This window comes from Theobroma cacao, chromosome 2 (assembly GCF_053813885.1).
Source record: "Theobroma cacao isolate CCN51 chromosome 2, ASM5381388v1, whole genome shotgun sequence".
Taxonomy (NCBI): domain Eukaryota; kingdom Viridiplantae; phylum Streptophyta; class Magnoliopsida; order Malvales; family Malvaceae; genus Theobroma; species Theobroma cacao.
The window spans coordinates 8,967,534-8,987,865 of record NC_142640.1 but is presented as its reverse complement, the minus strand read 5'-3'; the positions used below and the strand labels follow the sequence as shown (position 1 = coordinate 8,987,865).

At 32.9% G+C, this 20,332-nt stretch overlaps 2 protein-coding genes across 3 annotated transcripts; one reads left to right on the top strand and one right to left on the bottom strand.

Moving 5' to 3' along the window:
- Positions 1-1,864: 1,864 nt before the first annotated feature.
- Positions 1,865-5,202, top strand: LOC18608521 (cysteine-rich receptor-like protein kinase 6). Its single transcript, XM_088803168.1, has 7 exons — positions 1,865-2,852; positions 3,192-3,317; positions 3,518-3,645; positions 3,741-3,951; positions 4,085-4,322; positions 4,408-4,549; positions 4,637-5,202. Exons 1-7 carry the CDS (start codon positions 2,024-2,026, stop codon positions 4,976-4,978), a joined length of 2,016 nt encoding a protein of 671 aa, XP_088659294.1. The 5' UTR covers positions 1,865-2,023; the 3' UTR covers positions 4,979-5,202.
- Positions 5,203-5,869: 667 nt separating this feature from the next.
- LOC18608520 (uncharacterized) lies at positions 5,870-13,240 on the bottom strand. 2 transcript variants are annotated; one of them, XM_018115741.2, is made up of 7 exons: positions 12,877-13,240; positions 12,363-12,769; positions 11,852-12,250; positions 10,025-11,372; positions 9,318-9,409; positions 7,980-8,121; positions 5,870-6,981 (listed from the first exon to the last, which is right to left on the bottom strand). In XM_018115741.2, the coding sequence occupies exons 1-7, from the start codon at positions 13,046-13,048 to the stop codon at positions 6,290-6,292; spliced, it is 3,252 nt and encodes a 1,083-aa protein (XP_017971230.2). In that variant the 5' UTR covers positions 13,049-13,240; the 3' UTR covers positions 5,870-6,289. The 2 variants fall into 2 exon arrangements, with proteins under 2 accessions (XP_017971230.2, XP_017971231.2); XM_018115742.2 differs by lacking the exon at positions 12,877-13,240 and having other exon boundaries at positions 12,356-12,496.
- Between the last annotated feature and the right edge of the window lie 7,092 nt (positions 13,241-20,332).

Sequence of the window (20,332 nt, the reverse complement as noted above, 5' to 3'; positions counted from 1 at the left end):
TAATAGTAAACCCAAGGCAAAAGTTGAGGTCCAGAGCACAAGTTCCATTTATCTGGAACCTTGTTTTGTAGTTTTCTAAACGCGAATATTAGTTTAGTTTGGGATTTGACAAAGCATGAGTTTTCACTAGTTTTCAGGTCGCTTTTTCTAAGACCGGCCGCGCATTCCTAACCCATGAATATGTGTTATGCTTGATTATTCTATATTATTCCCCACGCATACGTGGATTCAATTCGACCAGTTAATAATCGATGGGAGCCCACGCTTATCTATTGGATTGTTCAACCCTAAAATGTAAAAAAATCATTCAACAGAGGTACGTAAATAGTCAGTTTCATATTAAACTTTCGAAAATCGAAATAATTGAACTTATTTTATCAAATATTAAATTAATATATTTAATTGGAGGAATCAAAATTTTTCACAATATTTTTATTAAATTTTAAAACAATACATATAAACATAAATTTAAGTTTTAACATGTTCAAATAAATTAAAAAATTACTAACAATCTAAAACTATTATTGAATAAAGTTAAAAATATCCTATGTAATATTAAGTTTCTAACACGTCGCAATTCGGTTAGTTTGATCTTTTAGATTGGGAATTTTTCCCAATCGAAGACTGAACTGAACACCTCAAAAATCGTTCTCACAAATAAAAATATCAAACTCCTTTCTATTTGATGTGTTGGATTTTTTTAGTCATAATGATTTTACACATCCTTGAATTTTTCCTAAGGCGCAAAATACTTAGTAGTAGTTTCGTTGGCCCGCTGATCGTGTAGGCTAAGGCCCTCTCTGAACTTCTTAATCTGGACCTGTAGCTACTACTTAATGTTTATTCTCAGTATGAAGGTTGTGGCTTTCTGGGCTTTTGGCCCAAATTAATGTCTACAACACAAACAGCTTGGTTTTATGCTTCATTTTTTGGTAAAAAAGGCCGTGCAGATTTGGTGACAGTATGAGAACTAACGCAATGTGGTCGCAAAAGAAAATTCTTACAAGGCATGTTACAACAGAGCAACTTTTGGGAACAATTTTCTTCTCCTTGTAACGCTTGGTGTATACCTTAAAGTGAGCCTTTCAGCCCTTTTACATCATATGGCAGTAGTTGGGATCAAAGTTTGATTTTGAACTTGGATATTAAGCAAGTATCAGTCTCCTAAAAATAAGACTGAAGGAAAACTTCTTATCCTATCTCATTCATGATTTTATGCACAAAAAATAAACTTAAACTCAAATCAAGCCAAGATTAATATCGTTCATGTAAGACAGCATAATTAATGAGGAGTTGATAGATTCAAAATTCAAACTCAAATCCTGTAAAGATAGGTTCTAGAATGTTGACCATGATGTTTGTTTATTTTCATTTGGAGTCTGTCAAAATTTACTCATTACAATTAAATTGGAAGCCGGCCAGTTAGTTGTTTAACCCTGTTTGTAGCCCAAATGTGTTGGTTTCAGTTAGGAAATTCAGGTTGCTGATTCATAAGTCTTCTTTTGTACTTTAAAATATATATGATTGTTTCTTTTACTTGAACGAACTTAAAATATTACACTTTACTTAGTATTTCTTGCCGGCAATATCTAATTGCACTATTCTTACTTCTTCGTGTCTTGTCAATGATAAGGAGTAAGGGTGATCTAGAGTAGTGCCTTCAGATTTGGACTAACCATCATCTCTTTGGATTTTCTTGCTGGACTTATGTGAGAGTTTCAGAGCAAGAAAAATTCATGAATTACGGTCGTAAGCTGATAAAGACAGGATCATCATATATAGTCTCTTTCCTGCACCTCCTCTTGATTAAAGTTCAACTCATTCACATTAGGCGTACCGCGTAATCAGCTTATATTCATCATCTAAAACTATTTTAACTGATGAACTAGATATAAAGCGAATACTTAATAGCCTCTTCCTTGAAGAGATTCAAAGCAGGCAAAACTTCTCTGTGTCAAGACTATTATCAGCAAATCACCGCTTGTTCTCCTTTCTCTGCTGCCTTTTAGCAGCACCAGTCCTGATGCAACCAATTGTCACAGTTACTTTGCTGTTACTCTTATTTTTTTCCCTTCTTTCTTCTATCTATGCCTCCGTAGCTGATCAAGGAAGGTTTTTCTTTTGTGATAGCACCGGTAATTACACTACCAGGAGCATCTATGGGCAAAATGTAAACACCACTTTAAGTTCACTTGCAGCAAATGCTTCTTTAAATGGCTTCTATACTACCACAGTCGGCCAGGACTTGGATAAGGTTTATGGTCTTGTTCAGTGCAGAGGTGATGTCTCCAAAGAGGATTGCCAAACATGTGTAGATACCGCAGCTAAAGAAATCAGCCAGTTCTGTCCCAACAAGACAGAAGCTATGATAGGCTATAACAATTGTTCATTGCGGTACTCAGACTGGCGTTTCTTTTCAACCGCCGGTAACTCTCCGATGTTCCCTATTTATAGTACAAGGAATGCAACTGACCCAGATCTTTTTGATCGTCAGCTGGCAGATTTGTTTAGAAACCTCTCATCCACTGCTGCATCCACTACTTCAAAATTTGCTGTTGGTAGCACTAGGTACTCAGATTTCAGTGATATATATGGTATGGTACAGTGTACCAGAGATTTAGCAGAAAATAGCTGCTCGAGTTGCCTCCAAGCAATCATCAGTTATATACCACAGTGCTGTAATCAAAGGCAAGGTGCTCGGATATTCACAATGAGTTGCAACCTTCGATTTGAGTTATATACCTTCTTTCTGGCACCATCACCACCAACTTCTCAAATACTGCCTCCACCACCTCCTCCGATTGAGCCCAAACCAATTCCTGGTTCAACAACAAATACAACCAATTCTCAAGGTAAGTTTTGGTGATTTTACCTCTTTATATCAGTTAGTTATATGTTGGCAAGGTTTTCTTTCTATGAACAAATTCATGGAAAGAGGGAAACTTTTTTATGACGACACCACTCCAATATGTGGTGAACAACTCAGATTCATGATTCAACAGGGACCGAACCATCCATCCGTATCCAATCACCATGCCTTGATAGAGGATTGATTAAAATGTTTGTTATTTCCAATTCCTTAATTTAATCAATTTGTGAGTTAGGATAGACTTTAATCATGTGAAATTTTAAAAAATATAATACCTAGGATCGCAGTGCTAATGATGTTACAAATATTTCCTCTTATGCAGGGATGAAAAGCTCTTCGAAAACCATGGTTGTTGTTGCAGTTACATCTGTAGCAAGTGTTGCGTTGTTGGTGATACTTATAGTCTGCGGCTGCTTCTTTTGGAGAAAGGCCCAGAAAAGAGCAGCTGGTACGTACTGTAACTTAAAGCCAAAATCGACTCTTAGTTTGTATGATTCTAAATCTCAACCCACATATACAGGCCAAGTATTAGGTTGTAAAATTCCATGCTTTTCTCCTCCTCATTCTGTTACCGACGAAAAGAATCTGACCTTCAAAGTATGGATGCACAATAAATTCAAACTGAGATTATGTCTTGTCCATATCCAGATGGTCATGACGATTATGAGACAAACATGGAATCTCTCTTGATTGGACTTGATACCCTTAAAGATGCAACAAGAAATTTCTCTGATGAATATAAACTTGGACAGGGTGGGTTCGGCCCAGTTTACAAGGTACTTTTTTCTTCACTCTATCTAGTCTATATGGCTTTACCCGTCATATTGTTAACCTGAATCATTGAACAAGCAAGCATTGTGTGCACCTCCAGGGAACATTGGTTGATGGAAGAGAAATCGCAGTGAAAAGGCTGTCAAGCAACTCGAGGCAAGGTCTAGAAGAGCTGAAAACGGAAGTAATGATGGTTGCTAAACTGTTGCATCGCAACCTGGTAAAGCTGTTGGGCTTTTGTTTAGAAGAAGAAGAGAAGCTTCTTGTCTATGAATACCTCCCTAATGGAAGCTTGGACAAAACTTTATTCGGTATAAAATGTTTGATCTTCTTGTTTTAAATCATCTTTGGTGGTATATTTCTTTCCTGGTGAATTGTATCGTATGCTTCATATTGGACATTGCCATTTTCTACTAATGAGAAATTGAAACTTGGATGAGATAGATCAGAGCAAAAGGTTCAGTCTGGAATGGGAAAGACGACACAAAATTGTTGTTGGGATTGCAAGAGGGCTACTCTATCTGCATGAAGATTCTCAGCTCAGGATTATTCACCGGGATCTGAAAGCTAGTAATATTTTGTTAGATAGGCACATGAATCCCAAAATATCTGATTTCGGTTTAGCAAAACTATTTGGCGAAAGCCAGACTCAAGGCAATACAAATCGGATTGCTGGAACATAGTAAGTCCACATTTTGGCCAATTAGGGAACAAATTTGTACTTGAAAAGTATAAATAACAGCTAGAAATGAATTGTTTGCATGTAGTGGGTACATGGCACCGGAGTATGCCAAGAATGGACACTTTTCAACCAAGTCTGACGTCTATAGCTTTGGCGTTTTGGTTCTAGAAATAGTAACAGGTCGAAAGAACTCTACTTTCCGCAGTTCAATAAATCTTCAAAGTCAGGTAAGTGCGTTGACAGACATCGTTATTCTTCCTATATGGTCTGTTTGTTAAACTGATCCGAACCGGGATGGTTTTGACTTCTTACAGGCTTGGTTACATTGGACCAATGGAACAGCTCTAGAGTTATTAGATCCAATCCTCAGCGATCAGTGGCCCAAGTTTGAAGTTATGAAGTGTATTCACATCGGACTGTTATGTGTTCAGGAAGCTGCAGCTGATAGACCTACAATGTCCGAGATTGTTATGATGCTTAATAGTTACTCTATAACAGCTCCAGCGCCTTCCCGACCTGCGTTTTTTGTGTCGAAAGAAAATCTGACAACTGATTCAGCTGTACATTCTGATCCATCTCAATCCGGAGATTCTAATCCAGATTTAAGACAACGATCTGTCAATGAGGTTACGATCAGCGAATTACATCCTCGCTGATGCTTGACCTTATAGGTAGAAGCCAATGCTTTCTTCGGTAGAAATCCATTTTTCTTTTGCTGTCAAGTACTGTTGTTGTTTATGGGATTTTTTCATCAGTAGTTTAACTGAGTTCTGATCTCACCTTTTTTATCCTCATTTTTCTTTTCTTTTCTTTTCTTTTCTTTTTTGGGCATGGTTGGTATTGGAAGATCTTCAGATAACTAGCAGGGTATAATGCTAAAGGCAGTTTGTTCAGATCAAATTCTCTAAAACTCAATCTGGCTGAATTACAAATCCATTGATAGCATTGTTATTAATTCTTCATCTAAAGATTGCCATTTTTTTGTTTTGTTTTTGTTGCTTTGGGTAGAAAGAAAGGAAAGAGAAAAAACAGAGAGAAAGGGGTTTGATTAAAAGAACTTGCAAGTGATAATTTTTTTTGGAAATTTTAAGGTGAGTAAAAATTTATAATATTTTATCAAAATGTTGAGAGGATACTAAAATATTTTCATTTAAAGATTTTTTTTATTTGTTGTTAAATTAAAATCAAAATCTTAAATAATAATAATAAAGATATAAAAAAACATTTCATGGAAATATTTAATTTATTGTACTTTTCTTATTTCTTTTGTTCTAAAAGTTTTTATAAAAAAATTTATAATTTACAATAAATTAAAAAGGATACATTTAATCAAATAATTTATAATTTTAGAAATAAAAAATTATGACGGTTACAATAAAACATGAAAAATCAACAGCAGAAACATAATCACAGTATATTAAATATCACATCTAAATTTAATTTTGATATTTTTATAATAGTTAATATCTATGTAAAAATTCTTTTTACTATTTTTATGTTAAAATAATAAAAAAAATTGATGAAGAACAAGTTTTGATTAAACCGTGTTACCAATAGAACTTTGATCTATGCTTAATGCTACGAACTACTTATATATTATATCTCTTGATGCCAAAAGCTATAGAATTATTTGGTTACATTTATTACTTTTCTATACCCAGTACTCTACACAACTGCACTAGGGTGTAGGGTCTTAAAGTACAAAGACCTCAAAGATGGCTACTGTAAATTGTGCTAAAGGCATTTCATGATTAATAGTCACTTATGAGCGCTCTATGCATTACTATATTGCCAAAGGAATTAAAAAAAAAAAAACACAATTGTATCAAAATTTGATAAAAGAATTTCCAATGGGAATTGCAAGTTTTTGCTTGATACTCGCGTTAGTTACAAGTGAATAACAAAATCTTATATTTGCAAGTGAAAAGTTTGGCTTCCTGCTCCAAGTAAACTGACATGCAAAATGGTCAACTCAATGGCCAATCTAAACTGTTACCTTCATTGCTTACGGTCCAAGCACCTTCATTAATCTCATCAAACAGTTGGTGCCAGCCCCAACTCGTGTATCCAAAGAAAAACCAGTGGTCGTCTATAGATTGATTTCTGGCCTTTAGCTCTTCAATCTTAGCAACTGTGGCCAATTGGTCAAGAAAGTAGATGCCTGGAAGGACTTCTAGATACTGAGTTTCACTAATGCTCCTAGTTAGAGCAACAAGGGGCATTCCACGTCTTAGAACTGGGCCTCCAAAAGACAGAGGAGCCTCTTTCAGGAACTCTAAGCCTTCATCAAGTTCACTTAGAGAGTCCCATCTGATTTGCTTGTTAATTATCAAACCCTGAAATCCAGCGTCTTCATCTGCCTTCACAATGATAATACTTGACTTATGAAATGGGATGACGTTGAGAAGTTTATCGGTGGCCGAAAGGATAGAACCGACAACCACCTTATTAGATGTGGCTTTAAGTGAGCCTGTAGGTATGGGGAACCTAGACCTGCGCCCATTGTATTTAGCGACTCTTTTTGGGTTCTGGTTTTTTAGTATAACTTCATGGTATTTGTCCTTTGCAGATGGACCTTCCTCATGAGCTGCAGCTCCAGATGAATCCTTGAATAAATCCTGATTCCTCCCTCCTCCTTCAGTGCTGGTCCACAAAATTCCTATCAAAACCAGAGAAAAAAAGTATGATTTTTCTCTTATACAGGGAAAAGATAAACAAACACCTATTTCATACACAAGATATTATGCTTTCCTTGGTACAGTGACTAGAATTCTCATTTAGGACATCACATGTGAGGGCTTCAACATATACAGGAAAGCTTTTCAACATAATGAACAAGTATACACGAGCACTACTAGCAAAATGGACTCAAACAATTCTGTTTATTGCACAGGAGATGAAAATGAAAAAATTATTATGGAGTAAAAAATAAAACCATGGGGCAATGGCATTTCCAAAGTTAAGAAAGTGGATATACTTATGACTGCATAAATTCTTCTAAAGTTTAAATGGACGAGCAGAACATGCTTTCAGCCAGCATCAACAAATTTAGGATTCACCACAGCAAGAGTTGGATTTGCATAGAAAGAGCATTGCAAAAGGTGCTAGAAGAATCCTTTCTTCATTTTCAATAACAAAATTGAACTTTATGCTATAAACTATTTTACAAGATATCTTACAGTGCCTTTACTGCTATTATTCCCTTTTGGAAGCATGACAGGCACCAGAAATGATGTATGCTATAACAATTGAAAAAATAACACTCATGTTGAGGTGGCAGAGACAGTCCATTAAAAACCGAGACAGAAGAAATACAACTAGAAATGAGTTAATTGTATTCAGTTACAAAACGGAAGAATAAGTCTAGAGAAAATCAAAGACTAAAGATAAAGGAAGGATAGTAGATAAATACGTAAACCAAATTACTTTAGATGCTGAACCATAGAGAGAGTTAGAATCAAGGAAAATTAACAATATAGCGCAAAAAGAAGCAACCAAGTTTACCCTAACAGGAAAGATTTTTTAAAAACAAAAAAAAAAATGGGAAGAGAATGGAATGGTTGTGCAGGAATAACAGTTAAAAGCAAGGATGAAAACATCAAAGTTTATCAGTTTCCTTCAAAGATTTAGTAAAGAAATGTACTCACAAGATGTTACCTTTCTCACTTAACACATGACGAGAATTACTTCCATGATGAGCTATGAACTTGATTATATTAGCAACTGACATATCTCCTTCGTAAGAGACAGCTGTTTCAGTTTCAGCTGGGAATAATATCAGAGCAGGATAAACTTCCCTCTGCAAAGCCCAGGTTTATCAAAAGGGGGAACAAAAGTAAGTAAAAACAACAAACTATTAATTTTCTGCTTTTTATGCAAAAGAATTGTTTTTCTTTTGCAACAATGGATGCATATAATTGTACCAGAACATATAGAGAGAGCTTTACTTTTACTCAAATATCACTATAAAAAACCGATGGCTGGTTTGCAACTCTTGGGAATGAATTCTAGCTAATTGCTAATGAGGGAAAAGGTAGATAAGGTCTGAGAATGTGGAAACACAAGGAACAAGGGAGACAGCATTGCATGTGCCAACAATGATCTAATAGAGATTAGATGAATGCATTACTAGGTCTCAAGATGTTTTTCTTCTCTTTTTGCTCTTACTTCAGCCATGGGCTGCATCATTAACTTGCAAGAATATCCAACCAATGTTACTTGAAAATAGGCCTAGGAAAGGTAACACCCTAAGCTCTAACCAGAGCTCACTTGAAAAGCACACTAGGGACACAGCTAGTTAGGAGCTCGAAGGGGACAGAGTGAAATAGGTTATGCCTTCTCTCACTCTGGTTTCCAGTGTACCAAAGGAATAGCTACAAGGGGTGATCATGCATGGGTGGAGATTTATGAGGCTCAAAATCCAATGTTTAATTCTAATGGTACTTCCCTTGACTGATTTTCAATCAATTTTAAATATTTTGATTTAGAGTTCTCTTATTCTTTGTCATCAACACCAATAAATTGTCCAAGAGGGGGTTGTTTTATCCCAGTAAACCCTCAGACAAGGGCTTCAAAAGTTGTTACTAAGAATTAAGTGGTCCAAAAATTGAGACTAGCCAGTACATGGCCATGATAGGAAGAAGCTTTGGCAGTAGCTAAGCCATAATTCATCAATGGCCCGATAAAACAAGTCCCTTTGCCAAGAAAAGGCACTCTGCTAAAATGTAAAAGAACCCCCCAAGATAAAATATAAATAGAAAAGATAACTGATATGAAGAATGCAATAGGCACTATTGGAACAAACCATGTACTAGAGACCTAATGATTTTTCCTTCAGAATCTTTTCTTTGAGGCTATAAATCTCAAAGATATTGATCAAGGGATCATATATATTAAGTTCATTGCTAAAATAACAATTTACTGATGCAAAAGATGGATTGGAAAAAAAGGCTATGAAATTTTGCAGAGGAATCAAAAGATGGATATAAAACAAACCTTGTTTACTGATTTTAGGATTAAACTGCAGTCATTCAACGTGCAATCCATCAGGTAGATGAGTGGAAGTTTCATATTATTTATAGAATTGTCTGCCACAAAAATAAAACTTGTCAAGATACAAATATTTAACGAACATTTTTCTCATTTTAACATTCTTTCTACTGTACAAGCATGAAAAAGGTTGTTCAGAAATAAAAAATAGCACAAATAGGCGAATCTTATACTTCTTGTGCAAGAAGCAGCATTTCATAGCAGATAGCACATATCACTGATTTCCTTAATTTTATATATGAGTTGATAAAGCAGGGTACCTGCAGAGTAGGCAGTTTATCCCCATAACTAAAATAAAAAATGAAAAGAAGATTTGTTGGATCCAAAAAGGCCTTGAGAAGCATGTTGCACTCAACTACTAGAACCAGTTGCATAAGATTTTCTGAACAGGACCGCTGCTCAAAACATAACACAACACCAAACAAAGACGGGGATAATCAATAAATATTCTCATCCAAAGACTAAGCCAAATGTAGCTCCCCATCTTACATGCTTATTTGCAAATTTACACAAAGAATACTTCTTCAAGATAACCGGTCATATGACTATTTCAATAAGGAGTACACCAACATTTACCTTAAGGTCTGAATATGAAAAGCAAAATAAAAGAATTAACAAGGACAAGTAGATATATAAATGTCAAAAGCACTTACCAGCATTAAAAACTGCTTGCTCTTTCCCAGAGCCACCCTTCAACATTTTCATGTAACCCCTTATGGCCCGATATACTTCACGAACAACCAACTCCATTCTCTGGCAAAAGGCACACCAATTACTACTAAAAAGTACTACAACATCCTCATTGCGAGCATGGGCGGCATTTTCACTGTCAGATTGGTTAAACCCAAAAACAAGCTCGGACAAAGTACGCATTGTAACTGGAGGAATGGAATCCATTTCATGAAAATCCTGATTAATAAATGGGGGAGAAGTAGCCTCCCTGGGGCCGTGAAGAATGGGTGCAGAGTGTTGATATGGAACAAGACTTCCATTAAGATATCCATGAAGGAAATTAGAAAGTGAAAGATAACTGAAAATTGCATCTCTAGGGAAAACATAATGTTGCTGGGACATAGGATCAACTAAAACCAAGGATGGAATTGTAAACCCACCAGTCAGAGATCTAAGTAGTCGATAGTTATCATCACATAAGAAAAATGAACCCTTAAACCCTTGAAACTGAAGTTCTTGTTCCCCTAACTTGTCTATCACAGAAGAAATTTTCTCTTTGGACTTCAAATCACCAGCTCTATCAAGCTCAAGACCTTCCAAAAGTAGGTCAGGTTCTATAGATATGAAATGTTTACTTGTATCAGCATAAGTTCCCTTGTCTTCATTGTAAGTAGAAAAAGGTTCAACATCAGTTGGTTTTGGGTTTTCCTCAAGCTGCATGGTGGATTTGCTTTCCGTGTGTGGTACACTGTGTGGGTCAACAACACCAATAAAAGAACCTTCCTCAGATGGTGGCGGAGGTGAGACATCATTAGATTGACCTTCTGTCTGTGATGGTGATGCCCTGTCTGTTTTGATATCAAGATCATCCGACAAAAGACGAAAGCCTAACTCTTTTGCAAGTGAGCTCAATTTTGCTTCCTTCTTTCTCTCAAGAAGATATGCTAAGATCTCCTGCAAGGATTTACCTTGCAAATCTGAAGCTATATTATCTAGAGTAACATGTTTACCCTCGTTCATAATCATAAATGACATCTTATCCTTTAACTTAATCTTTTGAGCAGTTTCAGATAGCTGTAGTCGAGGATGTCCAGATGTAACCTTCAGTGCTTGATGAGCTAAGACAGAGGATTTGCCTTGATGGTTAGTATTTTGTGAACTCATTTGATCTGACATATGATTGTGAAGTGCTACGTCTCTAAGCGCATCAAGAGCTTCTCTACTTTTTCTTCTATTTTCTGATGAGTCAGATGATCTATCCACAAAAAGGATTACTGAAGGCTTATTTGCAGGTAAAGCAAGTTGAAGATCTTGCCCATCAACCTCTAGCTACATTGTATGGGTGCATGTGAGAGACAGAAAGAGAAAGAGATACAATCAATATAGAAAAGACAAGCTATAAAAAAATTAAATATAAGAAGAAGAATCAATCAGGAACTTAAATATATATTAACAGGATATAGGCAAAGAATAGCAGTAGAAAATATGCTCCTTGTGCATGAAAATCAATTCTGCCACATGCGTACAAATTATACCACTCTTGCTAACAAAATTCATATATCCCCCCTGTAGTTTGACAAATACTTAGTTAAAAAGCATTCCATAATAATTAAAAAAAAGCCATTAAGTTACAAACTGTGCTTGCTTTGATGTATTTTACTGGCACACAATTAGAACCATTAATCAACCAAAAACTATTCTTTTCCCATCAAGCCTAAACACCATAAAAAAATCATAAAATCTGCTATTAACATTTCAAGTCTTTTTGCCACAATCTTTTGGGCACTGGGATGCAAGAAAAATCATACCTCATGAACAATTGAATCGTCTGTCAGAAAAGCACTCTTGAGTTCATCCCCATCTTTGATAACTTTTGAACAACCAGGACATCCTTTAAAGTAAATCACTGCCTTCCATGTACCAGAGTCTTCAACACCAAGAGATGACATCAGTGATCTATCAGAAACCAGCCCAAATCTATGCCCTTCAGGGAGCATTAAGTACTCTCTTGCAACAGCGAGCAACTTCGTGAAAAATGAATCAAATCGCTTAAACTCCTTTAAGGTACAGCTCAATCCAAGACGAAGCTCTAAATTCTCACTCTCCTGGAAAGAAGCACTATCACTTACCGAGCTAAACTCAGTAATCCAAGGAATTCCAGGAATCCCATTTTCAACACCACATTTCAGCTTCCCATTTTCCATTCCCTGTATTCCAAAAATAAATAAATAAATAAGGAACATTATGCTAACATAAAATTTCTATTCATTAATTAAAATTTAATCCGGAAACGAAATGTAATCAGAAACTACCAGCAACCTTAGGCGTCAAATCATTTCCAGTTCCATTATTCTTGATCTTAGCCAGTAACTTAGGAGCCCAACCACAAAATTCCGTTAAAATTAACGCTTTATCAGTCGACTCAAGAAACACTTTCAAGTCCTCTTCAGAATTAACCCGCTTTAAAGGAAGTTCTTCGGGTGAAGCTGATATATAAGGATAAATAGAATTTAATATACTTTTAGCTCGACGCTTTCCTTGGTATTTATAAGATACGGAATGATCATAGTAAAAAACCGTTACTCCATCCGAAGCGCCAATCGAATCCGCCAACATTTTCTCCGTGTTTCTATAAATAAGCATCAATTTTAAAGAGTCAAACTCCTCTGACTTGTCGGTCACTAACCGGGACACTTCCCTCGTAAGGGACCGGGACTCGCCGCACCCTGTATTAATCGTGATTAAAAATTTTAAAATATATACTTATTTATATATACTCATAACCGTAAATTGAATTTAAAAAATAATGAATTTGATTTAATTTGTACTTTACATGGAACGGTGACGAGGAGGAGGGTGCGGGGGTGGAGACGGATCTGAGAAGAGAAGTTTTGTTTGGTTAGGATCTGCCATTCTCCTATTCCGTCTGATGCGCCATCAACGCCTGATAACGACGTGAGTACAATGATCGAAATCGGAAGCAACAACAACAACCGCTTCTTCATCGCCTACAGGTTTACTGTGCAACGAAGACGAAGACGCTTCTAGACTGAGTAAGAGAACGAGAGCGGAGACGCCGGCAGTCCAGCTGGTGATTCGGGTCAGATATGGACTATGGATTGTTTTGTGGAACCCAAAATTCCATGTCAAGGGATAATTGGATCGGACTGATCAAAGTTTAAATAAAACCCTATTTGGATTCGGTTATTGGCCCAGTTAAATTGGATCTTCTCACCACTTGCTTTTAAATGTTTTTCACCCTTATCTTTTTATCATTATCAAATATTTTTTTATTTTAAATAAAATAAATTTTTATAATAATAATTAATTAACTGTCATTTATATTTTTATATCATATGATACTGATATAATATAAAATATGTCATAAATGATGAGATGATATAATAATATAATAAAGTGATATTTCATTCTCAATATTAACGTCATATTAATATCATAAAAAATCAAATAATAAATAGTTTTTGATTAATGAAAATTAGTCAACTATTATTTATAATGATTTATTTTGAACTTAATTAAAAATAATAAAATAATAAAAATTTATTCTTAAAAAACATTTATTTAAATTTTTAAAAATAATTTAAAAATCTTTTTAAACATTATGCTAATAAAAAAATCGCGTAACTATGAACTATTAGGTCAAATTATGTATGACATCTTAAATAAAAGGCAAACTCAATGTTCTCATCATTTATCTTGAGATTAATTCCTTAATATGTTGTCCATTTAACGTGATAAAGTAAGTTTTAATTGTTTGCATCGCAAACTTATGAAAATAGTAATAAAATTAAAAAATGATAAAAAAATAAAAAATAAAAAATATATATATATATACACATATATTTAAATGTATATGAAATGTAAATGAAATGCAAATACAAATGTAAGATGTTGCCTATAAAAGTCCTAGAAGGTTAAGAAAAAGGTAGGTCCCTTCAAATTGTAAAATTTTCAACATTTTTTTTGTAAAACTTTCTTCCTGTAAAATCTTTTTCAAGATCAATAACATTTTCTTTGAAAAATATCTATTTATTGAAGATCCTCGAGTACTTTTTGGTATCAGAGCCAGTCGAGAAAAAAGTACTTCTTTACAATTGGATGTTTTGTAACATTGATATTTATTTTTCGAGTTCTGGTTTTAATTGCTTTACTTGTACTATGTCAATTTCTGTTGAGTCCTAAGGATTAAAGTTTAGGCCATAGGTTAGGCACTTCTCATTCCTGTAAGCAAAAAAAAATATTGTCTCAAAGTAGTAAAAACCCTCCCTGGTAGGATAATAAGTTGATTGTTACAAAATGCTTCCTTTTTTGAGATCTACCTTTTCCTCTAACTCGGCATCTAACCAAGCCCAATCAATCAATGCAGAAAATGTTTCATATGAAAATATAATACAAAAAATAGGCAATTGAGAAATTTCTAGAGTCCCTCAAAATTAGATATATAAACCCTAAACATTTCATAACTTACACTTAAATTCTTTTTGCGGATATTTAATCAAAACTAAAGAAAAAGGGATACCCATTCAAAATCAATATGAAAACATTCATCTTTTGGATTAGGAAACAATTGAGAAACTTAAAAATAAAAAATATAATATTATTCATTCTGGATTGGTATAAATAGAAGCTAAAGCTCTTACTAAAAAAGGATTAGATACTTCTATTCTTATAGCCCTAAGGGACAAAAGACATATTCATTTTAATGACTCCTTATTAGAAATAGTATAAACAAGTTTTTGTAGAGGACCAATACATTTCAACTATCTCTCAAATTTCATGGTATCATTAAAAAACAAAAACATCTTAAATTCTTTAACACTCCAAATTCAAACACATAATTATAAAATGATGCCAGGATCAGAACCATTAACTTTTGTATATATATTATATTACAAAGCTATGTATTTTGTGATCAACAATAAGGCTTTGATTCATTGCTCGAGAGGAGAAATGTTCCTAATTCAAACAGACATAAATAGATCCCATACAACCATACCCAAGACTATTCATTGGCATGAAGTACAACTTCCAAATAGATGGAAACTCGAAGGAGTTACGACTCCTGTTACCATCCAAAATACTAAAATAAATCATGCAACAAAATATAGGGATGGATCTGTGGAACTTGTGTTCAATAGACCCCCAAGAATGCCTCCAAAACAATCTTTTGATTTAAGGTGTAGCACCACCTCTATTAGAAGCCTGAATATTTTAAGAGAAGATTCATCTACAATTACTCAAGGAACAGACTTTAGGACGACTAGAGCCTTTGTCTTCTCAATACCCTCCACCATTAGGACAAACTTACAAGGAATAAATAATTCCTCAAATATACCTCAATCCATATACAACAGGCAAGAAATTAGTCCAACAAACTCTCCCAACATGTTTCCAAATGACTAATAATCCAAATATAAACATAAATGATCAAGAAAATTCTGAAATATTTGTATTAGAAAAAGAATTTATAATCAATAAATAATGATATAGAAAACATTTCTATTCCAACAAAAATAAGCAAAAAATAGAAAATTATTTCAAGACCTATAAAGATGAGAAAAACCAAATTTTACAAGAATATTACAATTTCATGAACAAATACAAAATCTTGATAATTTTCTTTGAATGGTTTGAAGAATATTATTTAAAATCAATAAACGCCACAAAAAATATAACTAAATGGCAAACTACCAGAGGGAAAGTTGAATCTCAACATCCTCTTTTGGTAGAAGTTCAATATTCACATAAAAATACGGGGAATTAGGGCAACTCCGCTACGAATGAGATCTTCTGATATAGGAGATACCATTTCCTCAAGAGACATAAAAATGATAATTGAGCAAAATAATTATACAAATTTAAATCTCATACTATTTCAAAACAATTGGAAAATCTAGAAAATTTGGTAGAAAATCAGCCCAAATCTATATAGAATTTACCAACAAACATAGAAAATACCAAAGCTAAATAACCAATTTTTAAACCTTTTAAAATTCTGAAAAAATTTCATCAAGAACAACAAAGTCAATTCTTAAGAGAAATTCATAATTGAATTGATGTTTTAGAAAGCCAAAACTCAGGAATAATAATCCCTGAAACGCCAATACGACAAACTCATTTGATAAATATGGTCAATCAACAAACAAATTCAGATGATTCTGATGATCAACAGATTAACAAAATGATTTAGAAAGAACCTAAAATATTTTATTATCCAAAGGTCATAGCACCTGATTTAAATATAGAAGAAAAACTAATGTTTCAAAATAAATACAATGCTAATACAATTTATGAGTGGAACATTCATGGAATGTCTGAATACAACATCCTCAGTACACTCCAACAAATGACAATGGTGTCCAACGTATATAAAACTTAAAACCAAATAGGTCAAATTACAGATCATTCGATCACAAACCTTTTAGTTGCATGATTTACTAGACAACTGAAAGGCTGGCGGCATAATTATCTCACTACAAATCATGAAACAACAAATATTAAAAGCTGCAAAAAAAGACAATGAGGCCAACAATATCGTGGATGAACAGGGAAGAGAAATTAAGGACTTTGTTGCAACTCTCATCCTTTTAATATCAAAACATTTCATAGGAGATCTTTCTCATCTCAAAGATAAAAATTTGAAATGCAAAAATTAACAGAATTCAAATGGTATAAAGATATCTTCATGATAAGAGTAATGCAAAGATATGATAACCAACAACCTTTTTGGAAAGAAAAATTTCTAGCAAGACTTCCCACATTATTAGGAGAAAAAGTTAGAAATCAAATAAGAGAAATTTATAAAGGAATAATTCCTTATGAAAACCTTACCCATGGTGAACTCATAAGTTTCATTCAAAAAGAAGGTTTAAAAATATGTCAAGATTTAAAACTTCAAAAATAGTTGCAAAGAGAAAGAAATCTTTATGCAAAAGAACTAGGATCATTTTGCTAACAATTTGACATTAGGCATGAACCCTTTTCTTCAAAAGCTTGTTGCTCTGCAAAACTAAAACAAAGAAAACATAAGAAAAATCTTCTAGAATATTATCATAAACCAAAATACAAAAAGCATAGAAAAACAAAACAAAACCAAAAGGAACTTGCAAAAATAGACAAGACAATAAAATGCTTTAGATGTGAAAAAATTAGCCACATTTCAAAATATTGTAAAATTAAAAGAAAAATTAGTCAACTCCAATTAGATGAAGAAACCAAACAAAAAATTAACGAAATACTCATAAGATCTACATCTGATAGTGAAACATCTATAGATAGTGAATCCTCAAAAGAATTACACATAGATGAAATACAGACTGCATCTCAATCTTCAACAGAAGATGAAACTTTAATCAATGTCTTAAGCAAAGACCAAAAATTCATGATTTAAATCATTGATAAAATTCAAGACTCAACATTAAAAAAAGAATATCTTGAAAAATTGAAAAATTCGATAAAAGAAAAAATTGATAAACCTATAATGACAAATCAAGAAAATATGTACAACATTAAAATATCATTTTTGATAAATATAATAACTTTAAACCAAAACAAATGACAAAATAAGAATTACAAATAAAAACAAATATAAGAAAAGAAATCTCTGAACTTAAAAAAGAATAACTAAAAATAAAACACCAGGTTGAATGCTTAACAAATTCAGAAAACCAAATAGAACAATCCTTCTCAGACACATAGTTAGAATAACAAAAATCACAAGAATACATGATGATTCTTACAAAAGTATCAATATAAAGATATCTAATCAAAATACATCTTTTAATCAATGAAGAATTTCAAATAGAAATGATAACACTTTTTGACACAGGTCAAATCAAAATTGTATTAAAAAAGAATAATTTTAACAAAATAATATGATAAAACATCAGAAAGATTAAAAACTGCCAACGGTGGTAAACTCAAAATTATATATAAAGTTCTTAATGAAGAAGTATGTAACTAAGGAATTAAATTTAAAACTCCTTTTCTAATGGTTAAAAACATAACCCAATATGTCATTTTGGGCACTCCATTTATATCATTATTAAAATCATGTAAAGTTACAAATCAAGCAATTACTACCAGAATACTAAAAACTAAAATAATCTTTCCCTTCATAGAAAAACCAAAAGATAAAAAATATTAACTTACTAAAATCATTGTCAATACACACAAACCAAGTCAATTCCTTAATCAATCATAAACAAAAACATATTGCTTATCTAAAAGAAGAGGTTTCTTTTGAAAGAATAAATGAACGATTAACTAATAAAGAAATCTAATAACAAATTAGACAAATTAAAAATGAAATAGAAAAAATAATTTGTTCTGATATCCCTAATGCTTTTTGGGATAGGAAAAGACATGAGGTAGAATTACCTTATCAAAAAGATTTTAATGAAAAACAAATTCCTACAAAAACACGACTAATCCAAATGAATAAAGAAATGGAAGAATTTTGTAAAAAAGAAATCCATGATTTATTAAAGAAAAACCTTATAAGAAAAAGTAGTTCACCTTGGAGCTGTTTTGCTTTTTATGTCATAAAAAATACATAATTAAAAAGAGGAACATGAAGATTAGTAATTAATTACAAACCATTAAATAAAGCATTACAATGGATCAGATATCCGACCCCAAATAAAAAAGATCTTTTGCAAAAACTATGCAATGTAAATATTTTTTCAAAATTTGACATAAAATTTGGATTTTGGCAAATCCAAATTAAAGAAAATGCGAAATATAAAACAACATTCACTATTCCATTTGGACAGTATGAATGGAATGTTATGCCTTTTAGTCTGAAAAAAGCACCATCAAAATTCCAAAAGATAATGAATGAAATATTCAACTCATATTCTCAATTTACTATTATTTACATTGATGATGTTTTAATATTCTCAAAAAACTTAGAAAAACACTTCAAGCATCTCAAAATCTTTATTAATATTATCAAAAAGAATGGACCAGTAGTCTCTAGATCCAAAATCAATTTATTCTAGAAAAAAATCAAGTTCCAAGGTCATTATATAACTTAAGGAACCATAATACAAATAGAAAGATCCATAAAATTTGCAAAAAATTTTCCTGACAAAATTTTAGACAAAACTTAACTTCAAAGGTTTTTAGGAAGCCTCAATATGTCATTGATTTTTATCCAGGTCCTAGCAAAATATGAAAACCTTTGCATGAAAGACTTAAAAAAAACTTTGTTCTTTAGACCACCATCCATATTGACTTGGTCAGACAAATTAAAATGCATATCAAGGAACTCCCTTGTTTACATTTAGCAGACCTAAATGCTCCTAAAATAGTAAAAACAGATGCCTTTGACATAGGATATGATGGCATCCTTAAACAAGTCAAAACCATAGAGAACAAATAGTTTAGTTTGCCTTTAGACATTAGACTCTTGCTCAAAAAAATTATAGTTCTATCAAAAAAAGAAATTTTATCAGTAGTTCTATGCATTTCAAAATTCCAAAGTGATTTACTCAATCAAAATTTTTTTTTACGAATTGATTGCAAATTTGCTAAAGAAGTTTTATAAAAAGATGTTCAAAATATTGCATCAAAACAAGTTTTTACTAGATGGCAACCCATCTTAAGCATATTTGACTTTGATATAAAATATATCAAAGAAGAATCAAATTCTTTACCAGATTTTCTTATCAGAGAATTTTTACAAGGTAAAACATGCCTCCAAAATTAAGAGATCAGAAAAAGAAAGGAAAAGAAAAGCAAAAGAAATGAGAGAATTCTCCTAAAAATACTACCAAAAAAGAAATCAAATCATGGTATGAAATTTGTACCCAAGAAGAACAAGAAAGTCCTTCCAAGGCACAAGACATTTATCAAGATGCTTAAGACCCGAATGAACTAGATTCATAAATAAAAGGATGGATAGAATCCCTTTCCCAATCCCCAGAAGTAGCCTTAGCGTTAGGTTCTTAAACAGGGAAAGAAAACCCCTTCAAACAAATTACTATTTCAGCACTTGAAAAATCAAAAGGAAAAGAAATTGTTTTACATAAACCAAAACCTCTCCAAATTACTTTCCCTACATCCCAGACAGAGTCTTCCTTGCATAAGAGTTCAACCCAATACTATCCCAAAAATCCTTCCAAAAGGTTTTACTTGTAGAATAAGGGTTCCAAGAGAAATTTTCAAATATCACAATTAGAAAAACCTTTCAGCGGTGACACTACAAACCATACGATTTCCAAAAACCCCAACAATATTATGAAAATATTCTGATTCAAATAGGA